We start from the raw sequence: 19,411 nt of genomic DNA, 5'->3' as shown, positions 1-19,411 counted from the left end.
TGCTAGTATAAAGGGCTAGTAAGTCAGAAGCCTGGTGCCAGACAGACATCAGAGAACTTGTCTGACAACGATGGTAGACCAGAACACACCTTGAGCAGGAATGCTTAGTTGTGCATGTCTCTTGCCTTCCATTTAAACCCAAACCTCATGTTAGGGCCCTAATACTGAACCTGGGTTGGCAGAGGTATGGATGGGAGTGATTGGGCCTCTTTCTGTCTTTTCCCTATATAGCCACATCGAATAAGCCTCCCTTTCTGCTTTTCATGGTTAGTTGTATCACGAAATAGGCCATGGAGGAACCTGACCTGTTGGGGGTTGGGGGAGGCAGGTAGGGAACAGTGTCCAGATTCTTGACCCAATACTGCAAATACTGCAACTCCAGCTTAGATATTGCTTTGTTTTTATACTCTTTCCCCTCTTTTTGGGAGTGGGGGCGGTGGGGTGGCGTGGGATAGTGGTGTGTTACTTTCTGACGAGGTCAATGTCGTTCATCATTCTTAGCACTGAACCAGGAGCATTCAGACTCGAGTGGTGGTGGGAGATCAGGAAGGCAACTCTTATTACAGCCCTAGTGGGAGCTCAGCATGTTCTCTCGATCATTGTTAACCGCCTAGCTTGTCCACAAACTCAGCCCGAAGAGCGCGGGAGTAAAACAGTCTCCAAGTCCATAACCCACCTGCAGGCTGTTGCTCGATCTCAGCCAGTGGAGCTCGCACGTCTCCTTTAAGAGCCTCCAAATTCCCGTGACGTCAGGGCAGGAAGTGTTTGAGGAAGTGGCTCTGGGCTGGCTGCGTGGGGACCCTAAGTTTTCATGCTCTCTGTGGGTGTCGCTGGCGGCCCCGCGGCCCCTGGGGCAGGTGAGTCCCACGCGAGGGCGGCTCGTGGCGCGTGGAAGGCTCGCGTGGACGCGTGCCCCGCCTCTTCCCGGGGTCTGCTGCTGTGGCTGCGAGCCCTGAGGACCGAGACCTGCCAACCGGCCGGCCTAGCCGCAGCAACTTTTATTTATGAACTAAACCCGAGTCTGCTTCCCTCACCTTGAAGGGCAGCAGCCACTGCTGCCTTCCCCTGCTTCTCGAGCTCCATCGTTTCGTTCCTCTGAACTTGTCTTCTCTTCCTCTTGCTTCTAGAGTTAGCAGGGCATCGATATGAGCTGGTCACCGTCACTCCCAACCCAGACATGTGGGGCCTGGGAAATGAAAGAACGACTCGGGACCGGGGGATTTGGAAATGTCATCCGATGGCACAACCAGGTAGGGCTCTGGCCCCGGGGGCGAGTAGGTGGGCTTTCTAAGTGCTGCTTCTGTCCTAGTCTTGGCATGGTCTAATGGGACAGTAAGAAAGGGACTGCAAAGGGGGTGTGTGAATGCTGCTAAACTGTCTCTTAAGTGAAAGAAAGAAAGCTGTCATTGTAAGTGTTAGACTACGATTAGACTAGCATGTGATGCATTGCATACCGGTGAATACAGACAGTGTTAAAAGATGAGAGCAATAAAAATATTTTAAATAACTTTAAAAATAGTTTTAAGTAGTTGATAATTCCGTGGTCCTTTGTAATACTGTGCTGCACAAAAAGTTAAGGATAATGAATTAGAAAAAAAAAGTGCAGCGCATAGCGTGCTGAGTGATTTGGATTGATTTCTTTTTTGATCTGATATTCTCATTATTTTGGTCCTCATGTGTCTGACTCGAGTTTCTCCTGTTAAAAGGTTTTGTTTTTCCAGATGTTTTGGTTTGGGCTGGTGGCTTAAGAACACCGAATTCTTTTTGGGACTCCCTTAAGTACCGTTTACTGTGTGAGAGTTATTTTACGCAATTTGGATAATTAGTTCATAGTAATGCCTAGAATGTTCGTGTCACCTGTGATATTTCTGTAGCTCCATCCCATCCACCTGCTGTAGATCACTTACTTATCTTAGGGTTCCTGAGTACCAGATATGATGTACAACTGTCTAACTGGGGTCACAGCCTCAACCCAAAGCCAGGTGCTCCCACCTATCCTCAATAAGCCAATTAAAGAGTAAATTTAATAGTGGAGAACAGGAGATTGGGTCAAAGTAGTCACATTGGGAGGAGGGGCCGAGAGACCCAGCAAACCTCCCAAGCCAATCTTCAGGATCCTAAATTGGATTAGGGTTTAAATAGAAGGCTATGGATATGTGCATCAAAGCAGTCCAGTGGTCCAGCCTACCACTGACCCATTTTTGTCACCCTATAAGCTTTTCTGAGAATTTGTTAACAAATCTTTCTCCAGAAGACAAATTCCCCTTCTGGGTGGTGGCTTCTCCTTTCCCACCATGAAATTCCTGGGAAATCCCCATCTTTGGGGTGCAATGTTTAAAAGTATCTCTTTCATTTGTATCTTCATTTCTGCTTGGCCAGTTAGAGGACCTTCTGATAGACCTGGGAGGCACATTCTTACTTTATTTTATTTTTTAGAATTCCAGTATTGGGTATCACTTGAGAAACATAACCAAAATTGGAAACCACCCTTCTAGAGAATCAATCCTTCCTAAATAGCTGTAATTAGGGTCTTGAGTGGTTCAGGTGAGAGACTAGCCTGGCTGTCAGTGGTGATGATAGGGAGAAGTGGGCAGATTTAAGAGCTGTTTAGGAGTAAAATGAATAGGACTTGGATGGAATAGAGAGAACACGGGTTGGAGTTGGGGAGGAGTCTGGCTGAAGTGCTGACTGAAGAACCTGTCTGCTGCTTAGTCTGAAGTCCTCTGTGCTTTTCATGGGCTGATCCTTGGGGAAAGCCAGGGGGCTGCTCTGGATGTGCAGACACAATCTTTAATACCTGTTTGAGACCAGAAGGTGCAGCGTGTTTTTCCAGTGGATATGCCTCTGTCCCAGGCAAGCCTCTCGGAGAATGAAGCTGGATGTGATAGTAGTACGTGGGTCAGGCATCTTCTTGCTGCTTCCTGTACTTTCTCCTGTCTATAAGCAAGAGAATGTATGTAGCTATCACAGAAGAGCTGCCTAAGAACCAGGGTCATTGCTGCAAACCTATTGCACACCAGCATCAGGCTTAGATGTCTCCTCTGTGGGTTTTGTTTTGCATTACCCTGAGCTGTGTACCACCTTTATCTTACATGCATTACTTCTGGGGTTGACAACTATTAATTTCTGTTTTGTAGCCCAAGAAACAAGCAACGAGGAGTTAGGTAATGTTCAGAAAGAGGTTATACTGTCAACATGTACATCTGTTTAGATCCAGACTATATACTCCATGGTGACTTCTCCAGGTTGGAGTTTAGAACACGCCTAGCACATTTCCAGTTATTTCAGAGCTACAATTTGGTTCTTTACGGTCAACCCAAGCCATTTTCAGGCACTAAGGAGAAATGAAGGGATACCCAAATCTCTATTCCCTGGAGAAAAAGCAGTGTAGCAGTAACCCTGCTCCAATTCCCTTGGCACCCCTAAATCTCCAGCTCAGGGCCCATCACAAACTATTTGTGGTTCAGGTAGGCTAAAGTTTTCATGTAAGAGAGAGAGGGGTGGGGGAAAAGATCCAACTTGAGGAACCTCAGCCTGCAGCTCCTCTTGAGGGTAGGCAGAGGAAGGAGTTATATATTCTCACACAACTTGGGTTAGGATTCTGACTGTCACCTGTTACATTCTTAGATATGTGCATTATGCATCCTCACCCTGGCTGAAAAGACACGGGGCAGATGCCCTATGGAAATGTCTCTGGATCCTTTGCAAATATTGCATTGTCAATATGCTCTAAGTTGGGGGGAGAAGAGGCTATATATAGCAAGCCTGGGGGGACCCATGTGAGGATGACAGGAAGTAGTGACTATGATGTCTGTTAGAAGGCTAGGTGTTAACCAGATTTCCTACAAAGCAGTGCTAACCTCTACTGATAAGGCTAAGATCACTTCTGTTTGCCTGTGTGTTTTAATGTGTGGTCTTGGAACTCAGACCCATAAGGACCTAATGCAAATAAAGAGAAGACACTGTCCTTAATTTGTCTTTACTTACATTGAATGAATTCTTAGAAATATGAATAAGTCTAGATTTAAGTGTTCACGTGTGAAAATAATGATCCCTGCTTATCAAGAATAATGTAAATGGGGAGTGATGGTTCACACCTTTAGTCCTAGCACTCTGGAGGCAGAGGCAGGAGGTTCTCTGAGTTCAAGACCAGCCTGGTCTACAAAGCTACATAGAGAAACTCTGTCTTGAAAAACAAAACAAAAAATAGTCATGTGTCAGCCAGGCATCGTGGCACACACCTTTAGCCCCACTTGAAATGCAAGAGGCAGAGGTGGGTGGATCTTTGTGAGTTTCAGACCGGCCTGACTTACATAGTTCAGGACAGCCAGAGAGCTACAGAGACGGTGTCTCACAACAAAAATAGAAATAAAACAAGTCACGCTAGATTTGCCAGTTGCTCTGTCCATATTCTCTTGCTTGCTCAGTACCAAGGGAAGACTTTGAGGAAATGGAACTCCATCAGGTTCTTGAGAGGAAGTGGACATTAGGTGGCCTGTCAGGAAAAGAGACCATTACATGGGTAGAGCATCATCTAAGGAAATGAGAATTTCATATGCTGCCCAAGGCTCCCCGTGGGTCAGAACCCGCCTTTCATTTATTTGGCATCACTGGAAGAGTCAAGTTTTTTCTCCATCTGTAGGATAAAAAAGCCAGAGATCTAATGGACTCAGTGCTGCATATTTAGTTGCTCAAGGAGGCAGCAACACATTTGTCCCTTGAGTCTGTCCTGTCTGTGGGAGAGAGTGGAGGCCACTGTGTTTTGTGTCTGCATTGCAGGAAGACTGAAGGAGTTGCAGCTTTTTGCCATAGGGAAAGGTTGTCTACACCACTAGTTATGTCAGGGATAAAGATGCATCTAGACCTTTTTTTAAAAGAAATTATTTTATTTTTAGAGATTATAATATAATTACATGATCTCCCCCTTTCCCTTTCCTTTCTCCTTCCAAACCCTCCCATATACCCCTCTTGTTCTCTTTCAAATTCATAGCCTCCTTTTTCATTATTGTTACATTCCTATATGTATATTGATATACTTATATGTTCATAAATACAACCTGATCAGTCTGTATAATGTTATTTATATATGTTTTCAGGGATGACCATTGGTATTGGATTAACCAACTAGTGTGCTTTTCCCTGGGGAAGACTATTTTTCCTACTGAGCATTCCTTAGTTGCTTGTGGTTGTGTAGGTTTGAGGCCTCCTAGGCTTCCCCTTACCTCCCTTATCATGCCTATTGTCTTGGCTCTTGATCAGCTCATGTGTAGGCAGTCTTGTTGGTAAGACTTGATCAGTGTAACTTGCGACATTCCTAGGAGATATAATCTCATAGCAAAGCCCCCTGTCCCTCTGCCTCTTCCAATCTTTCATTCTTCTGCATTGTTTCCTTAGCTTAAGCTGCAGGAGTTGTATGTAGTTGTATGTAAGTACCCCAGGCCTTTACTTTTAAGTTCTTTCTTGAGAATTTGGCACAAGGTATTTTGATCATAATTCAAATCCTCTCTCCCCACTCCTCCCATCTCCCTTCCCACATCCCTTCCCATCCAGCTTTACATCTGGTTTTTTTTTTTTTTAATTAAACCTTCTAGTCTAATTTGTGCTCCCCCCCTCCCCCAAGGTGTGGTTGACTCCACCACAGAACATACCCTTAGAGAGAAATGATTCTCCCTCTCCCAGAGTCTGTAAACTGCCAATAGCTGCCTAGCTAGGGACGGAACTTCCTGCCTACCTCCCTCTCCATGCTTGGATTTTCCCTGGCTTGAGCCTGTGCGTGCTGTCATAAGTTCTGTGAGTTCATATATGAAAAACTACCCTTCCTGGTTCAGAAAACACTGGTCTGTCGTCGTAGCCCACAACCTCTGGCTCTTAGAGTCTTTCCAGGATGATCCCCAAGGTTAGGGAGAAAGGGTGTGATACAGATGTCTAATTTGGGGCTGAGCATTCCAGTCCCTTTACTTTGACCAGCTGTGGACTGCACATAGACACTTCTCTAAGGGTTGAACAGTGCACCACCTTGGGTCTCCAGGACAAGTGCCTCCTTACCTTTTGACTTCCCAGCCTGGATCCTATCCATTCACTGTTTCTGGGCCCAGTTTCACACTCCCCCCCCACCCCTAAAACATTGTTCTTGTGGGACAGGGTCTGAGAAAGGGCTTGATAGCTTGCTGTCTGCCTATCACACTGTTGCTGCTTGGATGGTTGTGATTTTGGGCTCTCTGGAATGAAGTTCTAAGGGGTGTTCTGAGCATTTTGTGTGTTTCCCCTGGATTCTTAGGAGTCTAGCTACAGGGTGACCCTCCTGTTTTCTTTATAGACGAGCCTTCTAGAACCCTTTGTGCAGTCGCCTTTTGGGGGCTGCCAGAATTTTGAACATGTCTCTCATGCCCACCTTTTTTAGGCTTTGTGATACAGACTTACACAAGGTTTGTGTTCTTGTATAAAAGACAAAGAACTGCAAACTCTAAGGACCTCAAAAAATCAGCTGTATTCAATATATACAATACAATTGTACCTTTCCCTTTTATTGAGAATATAGACCATTTTTAAATTCTACTTACTAGCAAGTTGGAGGTATCCCTGGTTTGATTTCTGTTGCTGTGATAGCCACTATGACCAAAACTAACTTGGGGAGAAAAGGGTTTATTTTGCTTACAGGTCCTTCATGAAACGAAGCCAAAGCAGGAATCTGGAGGCAGGAAATAAAGCAGAGACAATGGAAAAACACTGCTTACTGTCTTGCTTTCTGTAGCTTGCTCAACCTTACTTGTGAAGTCCAGGACCACCTGTCCAGGGACAGCACCATCCACAGTAGGCTGGGCCCTCCCACATCAATCATTAGTCAAGAAAATGTCTTGACAGGCTTCCCCGTAGGCCATTAGATGAGGACAGTTCTTTGGTTAAGGTTCCCAAATGACTCTACCGTATGTCAAATTGACAAAAAAAAAAAAAAAAAAAAATTTAATCAGCGTAGAAATAGAATTCAGGCCAGGTTTGGCTTTTTGAACTAGGAGTTTTGATCTATTTTTTTGAGGTATTTTTCCTGCCAAAGAGCAAATTCCCAATGCTCATAGTTTCAGAACAAAAATAATAGACAACTGTGTAAGGGAAGGTTTGTTTCTATCTTAGACATTCCTAGGCCTCAGAAGTTAGGATTCCCCTGCAACCCTAGGGCTGACCTGAGCTGACACAAGCAGTTCTGGTCTCCATTAGTTAACTGTTTTCATTAAGTTTGGAGATTAAAGGCCATCCTCACATCTTTTTTCTTCAGTATCAGTCTTCATTATGTAAGTTATCTTGGCTTTTGGGTTGAGCTAGCTGACAACTGTGTGTTACTGCCAGTGTTTGCATTGGGCAAGAGATTACAGTCACCCGGTGAGTAACCAGACAAGCTTACTGCATCACAGTGAATCCGATCATTTGTCATGTTGTTTGTACAGAGTGTCCTCCTCCCCCAAAGGTATCCATACCTTAGTCTCCTGAATCTTTGAGATTGCATGATGAGAGAGAATCCAGGTTGTTAATCAGCTGGCCTAAGATTGGCAGATTGTCCTAGTTTATGTGGGTGGGCCCAGTATCATCACAAGGGCCCTGAAAATTGGAAAAGGAGAGGTTGTGTCAGACTGGATCTAGGTGAGCAAGATGAAATTGGCTGTTAGTGGGTTTGAGGATGGGGTATATGCCCAAGGTTGGGCTGCAAGATCACGAATTGACCTCTTGTTGCCAGTAGAAGAGGACACAGCTGTGTTGACATCTTGATTATTGACTAGGAAAACTCGCTGTAGGCTTGTGATATACAGCGCAGATTGTGAGGTTTTTTGTTTTTGTTTTTTTTAAATGTATGGTTTTGTTATTTTTGAGACCAGTTTTTCTGTAGCTTTGGAGCCTGTCCTGGGACTTGATTTGTAGACCAGGCTGGCCTTGAACTCACAGAGATCCGCCTGCCTCTGCCTTCCAGGTACTGGAATTAAAGGCATGAACCACCACCCCATGTTGTTTTAAGCAACTAGGTTTATGATTAATTCATGTCAATAACCAAAGGAAAAAAAACACACTGCTCTATGTGTTAAAGCTAGATGGGTGCACACTTTTTGGTCTCCAAACCTAGACTCTCATCCTCAGGTGGCATACTATGGGTTATAGCATCTTCATATGATATATATATATATATATCATATATATATGTATATATATGCTATATATGCTCTCTCTCTCTCTCTCACTTGAATCTAAACACTAATGGGAAGTGAAACTGAAAACTAAGTTCCAGTAAGTTTGAGAAGAGGCACACAAACTCATGACCTTGAAGTACAGCATTGTCCAAGTATCGACTAAAGAGATGCTTTTCTAATATGGCCTCACTCTTGAAGAGCATAGATGACTTCTTCCTGGGTCCGATTGTAGCCATGGTGATTTGTTCAGCATCAGTAGGAGCTATAATATTAAAAGGAAGTCAGCTCTTCAGAGAGAGCCTTGGAATCCCTGCTAAAAATAAGAATTCTAACAGACAAAGAAAAGGGCAATGTATGGATAGAACCCATTCCACAAAAGTAGACGCATAGCAACAACATGAATGACCTATGGAAGTATGTCTAAGTGAGGTGGTCTGTTTAGATTACACATGTGTGACTCCATTTACACGAAATGTCCAAATCATGAAATCCATACAGGCAGGACGTAGATGGGTGTTGCCTAGGGGCTGGAGGTTCTCTAGGCAAGATAGAGCATGGGGTTTGTGGGTGGGGACCCTGCTCCAGTGCTAGTTGTGATTTTGGTTGTATACTTAAAACATACCAGAAAACTAGGCATGGAGATTGCTGCATTTTGGATAACTTAAGCATTAGTTTGGGATTAAAAACAGATCTGAGAATATTTTAGAGGTTTTGTAATACTTGTGCTCTGGCCTTTAGAGTGGTAATAGTCACTCCCATTTCTGAAGTTTTCCATCTTAACCACAGTTTTAGGGTTGATTTATTGGTCGGTGATCACATTAGATAACTGTCCTCTGTGTCTAGAGGTTTCCATTTTCCTTGTCTTACCATCTGGTCCCAAGCCCTTGCAGGAGTTTTGGCCATTTGGGTAGTATGATGCTAGTTGGAGCCTAAGGACAGCCACCTGCACACTGGGAAGTCTTGCCAGAGTCCTCTGCATGCCATTCATTCCTGGGTGATTTGCACACTTGCAAGATACAGGATCCTTTTCAAAAAGTGTACACGTGATGAGTAGATTGGCCTTTGGGGCCTCTAGGTCATCCTTCACAGGGACCAGAAGTATCATCTGTGTTGACCATGGTTGATTTTGAAGGTCTCTAGCAGTTTCAGTCCTTTGCCTTTTATATATGGAAGTACTGATGGGAGATGTCATTCTGTAAATATGTTTCTCATACTGGTTAATAATAAAGCACTGTTGGCCAATAGGAAAGGAAGATAGGAGGGACTAGGAGACAAGGAGGAAAGAGGAAGGAGTAAGGAGGAGCCAGCATGGAAAGAAGGGAGAAAACAGAACCACCAGTATGGAAAATAACACCGTCAGTTTTGAGTGAATGAGGTTGTTTTTTTTTTTTTGTTTTGTTTTGTTTTGTTTTTGTTTTTTTTTTTAAGTATGTAGTAAGCAAAAATGAAAGAACAAAAAGAGATAACATACCGGTAGACAGCAGAGCATCATCAGATTCTGGATGCTTAGAACATTCAGAGAGAACATTCTGGAGTAGTCCAGTTGGCAGAACATACTAAATTATCATCAGGTAGGTGCTTATATCATCCCACAGAAATCCTCTGGGGAAGCCCCTGCTTGAAACGGTCATGCTAGAGTTCCCAGATGAGAGATTTCCAGGCAGAATAGAACATTCTTTCCATGGAAAAACTTATACTTTCCTGTCCCCACTACAGGCATTTTTAGTAATCTCTGTCGGAAAGGATTTCTCTTTCTAGCTGTTCTCAGTGAACTGGCTGGTGTCACTGGACAGGGATACTGATAAGTACTGTCCTTCGGCCTTCCTCGAGGCTGCCACAATTGACTCTAGAATACCTCACACCAGGGCTTCTCTCTGCTGCTGCTGCTGCCAAAACCACAGGCTCAGAACCCTCCCATCCTTCATGTTCCCTTGGGCTCCTTTGTGTACCAGCAAAGAGATATCTGTTAACCTCAGGAACTAGTCACCCAGCTCATTAGTCACAAAATATTGATTTTTCCATTACAGGAACCACAGTAGGGTTGATGTAGTTCAGTTGGTAGTGTGCTTGCTCGGTATTCACAGAGCCCAGATTTGATCCCCAGCACCATATAAACTGGGCACAGTGGTTCATGCACACCCATAATCCTAGCATTTGGGAGGAGAAATCAGGATCAGAAGTTCAGTGTCATCCTTGTAGCCATAGTGACTATCAGTCCAGCCTTGGATTCATCAAAGCATTCTAAAGTAAAAATGTATGTAAATTAATAATGAAGCCAAGCTTCCGAAGAGTATATGCATCATGCTTAGGACTACCCTCTTGGAAAGCTGTCAGATACCCACTATGGTCTATCTACCTATGCCATATTGCTGCGTCCTCATCTTCATTTAGGCCTTCAACAGAGGCAGGTCAGTGTTCCTGTTTCATAAACAAAGACACAGTCTCTACGTGGGTTTTACTGAAGGTTACATAGCTGGTGAAAGAAAGTGGAGTTTGAGCTGTTCTGTGTCTCATTGTCTACCCTGTACTTGTCTTATCTCTGAGGAGAAAAAGCCCTTACCTGAAACAGCAGAGACACCCACTGTGCCCATGTTAAGTTGGGTTGCATGCAAGTGTCATTTTTATGTGTGAAACTGGCCAATCACCAACAATATCTTATGGTTTAACGTAATATGGCAATGGTTGGAATGTGGAGAGAGAAGTCCCTGGACAGGACAGGAATTTGCTACAGAGGTTTTGTGGAGGACAACGGGGACAGAGAAAGGCTTTTGAAGGATTTATGTTCCCTTAGAAGAGTAGAGGAAGCAGGAAATGAGCAAGCTGTGATGTGGGGATGGTGAAGAGAGCAGCCAGACTGTTCAGATGTTCTTTAGGATACCTGCGTGGCCAGCAGAGCTCTGTGGTATGTGTTTAGTGGTTTAGTTGCTCTGATGACTAGTGTGCCCTCTTTGTAGGCGACAGGTGAACAGATTGCCATCAAGCAGTGCCGACAGGAGCTCAGCCCGAAGAACAGAGATCGCTGGTGCCTAGAGATTCAGATCATGAGAAGGTGAGGATCTATGTTGAGTTTGTGGTCAGTTCTGTTACATTAAATTTAAAATAACCATCATAGCTAGGCATGGTGGTATGCTACCTGGGAGGCTTGAGACAGGAGGAATAGTTGAGCCCAGGAATTTGAGACCAGCATAGGCAGCAGAAGACCCTGTCAAAAATTACTTAATTAAAATAGTCATGATAAGTTTTTATTTTTCAGCAAAAATGTTTCTAATTCTGGAGTGGCACGTGACCCTCTGTTGCTATTTGCCTTCTGTGGATATTCACACAGTGTGGGAATAGGATGTTTTCTGTCCTGGGTAGATGCTCTCTCCTAGCTGCTGAGACCTGTAGATGAGCACTGTAAGAGTTAGCTTGAAATAATCGAGCAGATGTTTCCTCTGCTCACTTCTTTCGTTTATTTAAAATGATTTAACTTTTACATGTACCAGTTTTGCCTGCATCTGAGTCTGCTTGGTGCCTGAGGAGGCTGGAGGGAGAGTTGGATCTGCTGGGCCTGGTTTTCCAGGACAGTTATTTGTACTCCAGAATGCAGGTGCTGGGACTCTGGGACTCAAACCCAGGTCCTCTAGAAGAGTCCAGTGGTACTAAGTGCTGAGTCGTCTCTCCAGTCCTCTGCTCACTCACTCACTTTTTTTTTTTTTTTTTTTTTTTTTTTTTTTGGTTTTTCAAGACTGGGTTTCTCTGTGTAACTTTGGAGCCTATCCTGGCACTCACTCTGTAGCACAGGCTGGCCTTGAACTCACAGCGATCTGCCTGCCTCTGCCTCCCTATTGCTGGGACTAAAGGTGTGTACCACCAATGCCCAGCCCTCTGCTCACTTAAAAAGTGGAGAGAACAATTGTCTCCTTCATTGAATGTCCACATGCATGCTTTGAATCATCCCTCCCCTCCCCCCTTAAGTAGCAAAAGGTCTCTGTTGTCACCTATTGGAAGCAGTCTTGCAGTACAATGAAAACTTTGATCAGACATTTCAAGAACAATTAAATTATACATGATATGCTTGTAGGGTGTTTGAGACCCAAGGGCTGAGGAAGGCTGAGTAAATACATGTTAACTTACTAGAGTACCAGGTAAGTCTCCCATTCCTGGACCTCCACTGAGGGGACTGGTTATTCTTGCAAGGTGAGAGCAGCTGAGATATGGAACAAGGGGGTAGATTTTAGTTGAATCTTGAATGCTTATTGGTTTATCCTCTTTCTAGGCTGAACCATCCCAATGTGGTGGCTGCCCGAGATGTCCCCGAGGGGATGCAGAACTTGGCACCCAATGATTTGCCTCTTCTGGCCATGGAGTACTGCCAAGGAGGAGATCTCCGAAGAGTGAGTCTTCCAGGGTTGTGGGGTGTGGGTTCATCTAGGTTGGGATGCTGGGAGGGGAGAAATGAAGACTGTTCACCATCATCCAGCAAGCTCACGGTGTCAGTGAACTAACTTCACCTGCACAAAATCCTTCTTTACACCTTCTTTGGGATGGTTTCTGTAAGTGTAAATCAGAAGACTGAGTCAGAAGTGCCTGCAAGAAAGCCGAAGATGGGTTATATCACATGATCACTAAGGGGCCTAGGAAAGTCACTGTCAGGCCTGGACCACAGGGAAGAAACAGGATGAGTCTCAACACAAACTCTTCTCCCTTTGGCATGTTAGGGCCTCTGCAAGCTTTTGGGGTCAGCATTCCTGGTGTCCAATGGGGAGACCCAGCTTAGTCATCAGAACAGGGCTGCAGCTCCAGATCCTCCTGACTCACCTGTGGACTGCCTTTCCCTCTCTCTGTCCTACCTTCTCTGCTCCAAACCCACACTGGACAGAGGGCGACAGCAATTCTCCCTCATCTTGGGGACAGTTCTGTGTGCCACCCAGAGATACTCTTTATGCTTTTATAGGGTACCTGGTTTATGGTTTCAGCATATTGGTACCCAGATAGAACTGCAAGTAGATGTCATGGCCCAGAGGCATTAATTAGATGAATCACTAGCTACTAGCTGCATACAGCAGCTGTAGTGGAGCTTGGATCACAGACCATCCCAGGGGTAGGCATCTCCCATCTGTGAACCTGGGCCATGTCATTTAGCGTTTGGGAAAATAAAAGCTCCAAGTGAGTTGTTTTTTAATCCACTCCTACTATAGCTCCGTTCAGCTCTTTAAAGGAGTCACAGTGTGGGGCCTGAGCGCTATTCAAGTCTCTTTACAAAGCAGTTTCCCAGACTTACACGTCATGTGCTGTGCTCTTTGTTCTTCAGGGCCTTTCCCCCTATTTTATAAAAGGAAAGTTTCCGTGAGTGATTCTCACTGTGTAGGGGTAGGAAGTCCTGATAGTGGTGCCACTTGGGAACAGGATGTGACTGGTAGCGTTAAGTCAGATGATGACAGAAGCGAAATGGAAGCTTGACAACATGCTGTGATTTCTCCTATTTTCTGAACTTTGACAATTGTCCAGTTGTTAACTGAGGTTAGGTGGGCATGCAGCCATGCTGCTGTAAGCTGTTAGAATCAAGTGGCAAGTTGGTCAGGCTGGAGTGATAAGTGGGTGGGTGTGACAAGGTGACAGGGTACTCAGAAAAGCAGTGGAGAAACACATTTGCCCTTTTAGGTGGCGAAGAACCCGTAAGCCAAGGGAAAAGATGACGGGAATTTGAGCCTGACTCTTGGCATGGGCTTCTGGGTATGATTGCATAAAAGGACCTCTGTCCTTGCTGTCACTTGAAGTGACACTGGGGAGAGGGTCCTACTGCCCAGAGCTCTTAAGATCTTGTTCTCATTTTTTCCTAAATAAGGTAGCCTATCTTTTCCTTTGCTTCAAAGTTCAAGATCTATATTAATGGCCAAAATCTATTATCCTCTCTTAGAGCAGTGGTTCTCAAGCTTCCTAACCCTGTGACCTTTAATACAGTTCCTCATGTTGTGGCAACCCCCAACCATAACATTATTTTTGTTGCTACTTTATAACTGTAATTTTTCTACAGTTGTGAATCATAATACACATATCTGTTTTCTGATAGTCTTAGGTGACCCCCATAAAAAGGGTGGTTTGACACCCTACAAAGGGGTCATGATCCACATGTTGAGAACCACTGTCTTAGATAAACTTGACCAACAGATAGTAAATTTCAGAATCAGAGTTAATTTCAACACTTAAGTCTACCATGCTTTGTTTGTACCTGTAGTCCAGTTATGGGGGAAGTTAAGATGGGAGACTTTTTCAAGAGTTTAAGATAAACTTAGAAAGTATGGTGAGACTCTGTCCAAAAAAAAAAAAAAAAAAAAATACATACACACACTCAAACAAGCCTAACCATGAAAAACTTGAAATGTATGGTGCAAAGGGAAACAAACCTTGGTTTGTTCATGAATTTGAATGTTAATGACCACAAACTGACTTGAGCAGCATGTCCAGCCCCTTGATAAACTGGAGAGCCAGAAACCAAAGGATTCAAATTCCAGCTTCAGGGAGTATAGCTTTGCTTTACAGCTCTGCCCCTTGGCTGTGTGTACCGGCTGATATTAGACTCCCAGTCTGTTTAACTCTGACCATCAGCTCCTCCTTCAGAGGGTTCTGTGGGACTCGGGGCAGTGATGCTGCCTGGAGCAGGTAGAGGGCCGAATTCATCCCTGCCCAACTGGGCAAAGCAGCAAGTGCACATTCCCCACATTAAATTGTCCCAGGAAGACCCTGTTAGAGTGTCCAGAGGGTGGCTTTTGGCGAGTCCTTCATTACCACCCCTTTCTGCAGGATCTTGAGCACACTCAGTTGCTCTTGACATTAGACCCTGGCCACTCTCTTCAGACTTAGAGAAGTAGTGATGCTGACTCAACTACTTCCTGCCAGGGCCAGGGAGGTGAATACATGGATACCTACAGACTGCTGCCTCACTGTGACCCTGGAGCAAGTTCTACTGCCCCAGCTGCCTCCAGCCAGCTCCCCTGAACCCTGGTATATACCAGCACTCAGCTGTCTGATGGGCAGAACACTCTGGTGGGCTTTTCAGGGGTATGTGACCACCTACACTGACCCTGACTTTCATGTTCTCTGTAGTACTTGAACCAGTTTGAAAACTGCTGTGGCCTGCGGGAAGGAGCCATCCTTACCCTGCTGAGTGACATTGGTAAGTTCCACCCTAGAAACAATGCCAGGCCCTGCAGGGTAGATGGGAATCCAGTCAAGCACCCAGGGGATTGTCTACAGAAGGTGTGGTGAGAACCTAGTGTGGAGTAAGAAGTTCTGCCAGGGCTTAACTAGAGTTCCTTCATCCCTAAGTCATGGTGCGAATGATTGGGTTCACAGGAAAAATTTCCCTTCCCACTAAAGAGCCGCACTCCCTAATTTCCTGGAACAGGTCATCTGAACAGCTTCATCCTATGATAGTGAAACTTTCTACTCTCAGAACAGCAGTTATTTGCCCACTCTTTGATACACTGGTACTGGGTGTGTCCTTAGATGCAGGTGCTTATGGTACTCTGAGAAGGCTGGCATCAGGGAGCAGAGTCTCAAGGGCCTGCAGAGCCATTCGGTGTCTCTTACATCCTGGGGCTCCAATGGGAAACAAAAGTGGGTCTTTGATGGTTAGCTCTGCCTCTCACCTGGAGAAGCAGATACAAGAAGTGTCACAGAGCTTGCTTGGGGCTTTAAAGATGGTGGTGGTGGTGGTGATGTAATCATCCAAGGTCAGTGCAAACTGATAGTTTGGGTTCTAGAGTTACCTAGAATTTACCCTTGAATATATGTCCCATTTGGGAGAATAACTCCATTTCATCCCTCCCATCCTTCATCCTTTGAACCTATACATATGTTCCTAGAATTTAGTTTTTCCAGTTGTCACACAGAAGGTTTGAAGTAATGTGATGAAGTCACACATCTTTCCTTAGGTTCTCCAGGCATTAACATTTACCCCATTTATGCAGCTGTGTTCTCTAACCTCAAAGTCCAAGGACCTCTTATCTTTCAGAAATTTTGCCAGCATGGGTCTGTTGCTTCTTGCTCTGCTTCTTAGGGTAGGGGGAGGAAGAGGGGTGCTGGAGGGGAGTGGGGGGGGATCAAGCTTCCATGAACTTAAGGCTGAGATCCAAGCAGTCTGACATATACACCTCCACCTTCCTGTGCATCCTGCTGTTTCCTTTTGAATGGAGCCCTATGGAGGGCTAGGTGATGTTACTACAGTCTTCCTCATGGGTAAGGGCAGCCACCTCTTGAGCTCTCATTTTCCCATGTGTCTGTGGGAAGGGTCCTGTCTGAATACCTGCAGGATCTAGCCCAGAGGTCTAGAATTCACTTGTTTTCATGATACCATGCTTCACCCACCCATGTTTTGCTTATATGTTTACCTGATTCTGTCTTTTTAAACCAGCAGCCAAATTACTGATTTGCTCAAGTTGGATTGAGTTGAAGGCAGGTTGCTAGGGAGGGGTGGGGATGAGGTTCTTTTTTGTATGACATTTTATTTCCTTGGGTGTGGTAAATTATGAACCGTGGCCTTGAACATGTTCAGAGAGCACTCTATCACTTAGCTTTATCCAATTCTTGAACCAAACTTCTTAAAATCAGAACCTTTGGTCACTGCCTTTGTCTTTAGCATCTAGAAAAGTGGTAGCTGGTATATACTGCCTCATCTGTAGATATTTATAAGATCAAATATTCCAAAAGGAATTAAAAACACATAAGTACTCGCTTTTTAAAAATCTAGACTTCCCTGTATTAGTACCCAGGTATCACCTACTAGCCATGTGACCTGAAGCATGTTACTTCATTTTTCAGAATGTTGTTTCATTAGCTGTGAGAGCATTGCTTACCTTGTTATAATTGTTGAACATAAAATGAGATGCTATACATAAGCTTTTGGCACAGTGCTATTCTAGAAAGATATATGGTAGGTCAGTATGATCCCCTTTCCCCTTCTGTCCCTGCTGGATCCTGAAAACCCCCAGTCCCTACTGTGGATTATTACTGAGGTTGGAGCCAACAAATGCAATAGGCGGAGTCTCACGAGATATGCTTCCCGGAGATGCCTGATCTTTTCTAACCATTTCTAACACAGCCATTGCGGGGATGTGTTCCTATCCTTTGACTCCAGTTGAAGTTGCTGATAGATTTACATTTTACTTGTATACCCAGCCCCCATTTCTGATTTGTATATGAGAGACCATCGATTTGGTCTAACTACTAAGCCAGTTCAAAAGCTCTACTTAGAGTGGCTCAGCTGACATAACCATTTTGCATTCTGAAACACTCCTGAGCATATTTGGTTCCAAGTGCCAACCCCACATTCTCTTTGCTGGAGTCACCACTGCTGTTCCCTGCCTGGTTGATTTCAGTTAGTTAGCCAAGCTACCCACCTGGTTGCAGGGTCCATTTGGGTTAAATTTATTTTCCCCTAACATCTGGGCCCTAAATTTGTGGGGCACCCACACAGACAGGATTCTTCCAGTGAATTTTAAGTTACCAAGTACAACTCCAGCAACTTGTAAGTAGAGTATGCATGAAAAAGCAGGTAGATGTCTGGCAAACCCAGATGAACCCTGCCTCCAATCATTGACTTATACTGGCAAGAGATCCTGGGATAGACATGTGGAGGCAGTTTGGCCCCCGAAATAGCTCACAGTAGTCAGTTACACTAAATGATCATTGTCCTTTCGAAAATATCAGTATTTTTCCTTGCTGCTAATGAAGCAGCAAATTCCCAAGCAGTCAAAACTAAGGGGCAGGTGGCAGCCCTTTGTCCCATCACAGGGCCTTGGTCAGTGACCCCAGGCTGTCACAACTCATGGTCCTCTTGCCTTGGCTTCATGAATATTAGAATTGCAGGATAGCGCACATGCCCAGACCATACCTCATCGTCCACATTGCCTTCTCCTTCTCTTCATTCTTCCCTCATCCTTTTTACTTTCCTCTATACCTGGATCAGCTGCACTCTTCTTCACTGTATTGCTGGTTGCCTTCCTGGTGTCTTGTATCTCTGCCAACTGTCTGTGTCTGTAGAACCCTAGACTTCTTTTTACTTGATTCCTCTGTGATACTTTTTTCTCTGCACCTGTCTTCCTGCCTACCCAGACATGAGTGTCAAGTTTAAATCTCATCTTTTAGGTTAGTAATTAACAGTGCTGCTACTCTTTCAAGGGACCCAGAATTGGCCCCCAGTCCCCATATAGTGGCTCACAATCCAAGAGATCTAAAAACCTCTTCTGGCCTCCATGGGCACCAGGCATGCACATAGTACACATGCATGCAGACAAAACACTCATACACATAAAATAAAAAGAAACAAATCTTTAAATCTCCCCTACAACAATCTTCCCCTGGTTGCTGCTTTCTTACGATGCCTGGCTGAAAGGGACACTAAAGGACATAAAAACACTCTCCAAATTGAGCTGGGGTGCAGCTCAGTTGATGGAATGCTTGCCTAGCATGCATGATGCCCAGTGATTCATAAAGTAGACCTGGTGGCACATGTTTCAGGGGTGAGGGTCGGGGTAGTAGGAGCAGCGGGATCTGGAATTTAAAATCATTTTTAACTACATAGTAAGTTTGATGCCAGCCTGGGCTAGAAACCAAAGGCCATACCTCAGAGCAGGCAAACAAAAAGAATAAGAATACAAAGTCACTAAATCCAGTATGTCTTTCCTATTATATCCTGTTCTCTGACTATTCCCACTGCCTCCAGTAAGACATTCTCATAGCAAGTCCTTGTCATGACTTCATACTGGCCACCTCATTGGGCTCCCCCACCCCCACCCCAGAAGGGTGCTTTCTCTAGTATTTTTTGAGACAGATCTATGTACCTCAGGCTTGCCCTGAGTCCACTGTATAGCCCAGACTGGCCTCAAACTCACAGCAGCGCTCATGCTGTCCCCTCAGCTTCTGAGTCCTGAAGTTGCAGCTGTGCATCGCCATGTCTGACTGAAATGATGCTTTATCACTGTCTGCTCCAGACCTCCTCACCTGTCTTTCTTTCCAACTTGGGTAGCTAGCCTACTGTGCACAGGATCCCAGTGGCCTACTTCCTGTGCCCCTGCTCGCTGCGCACTTGCTTCCCCTTGGGGTGCTATTCCTGTACCTCACCAGGGACCCTTCAGTCTTCCCATTTCTTCATGGACTTTGCTGGTCACTCTTGATTTCCCTCCCAGGATTCTTCCACTCTACGTGGTCACTGAGCAAGCGAAAACCTGATTCTGCTTTCATCTTAACATTCGCTCTGC

General features: G+C 44.8%; 1 protein-coding gene across 2 annotated transcripts in view; it reads left to right on the top strand.

The window, feature by feature from the left end:
* The first annotated feature begins 734 nt into the window (after positions 1–734).
* Positions 735–19,411, top strand: part of Ikbkb (inhibitor of nuclear factor kappa B kinase subunit beta) — a 48,628-nt gene continuing 29,951 nt past the window's right edge. For both annotated transcript variants that reach the window (XM_051182090.1, XM_051182091.1), the window contains exons 1-5: positions 735–857; positions 1,128–1,250; positions 11,126–11,220; positions 12,430–12,547; positions 15,258–15,327. In XM_051182090.1, the coding sequence (XP_051038047.1) occupies positions 1,146–1,250; positions 11,126–11,220; positions 12,430–12,547; positions 15,258–15,327 (388 nt within the window). In that variant the 5' untranslated portion in view covers positions 735–857; positions 1,128–1,145. The remainder of the gene's footprint in view (positions 858–1,127; positions 1,251–11,125; positions 11,221–12,429; positions 12,548–15,257; positions 15,328–19,411) is intronic.

Source organism: Phodopus roborovskii, unplaced genomic scaffold (genome assembly GCF_943737965.1).
Source record: "Phodopus roborovskii unplaced genomic scaffold, PHOROB, whole genome shotgun sequence".
In the NCBI taxonomy this organism is placed as follows: Eukaryota; Metazoa; Chordata; class Mammalia; order Rodentia; family Cricetidae; genus Phodopus; species Phodopus roborovskii.
The sequence above is the reverse complement of the archived record's forward strand: the minus strand, read 5'-3'. Positions and strand labels throughout refer to the sequence as shown.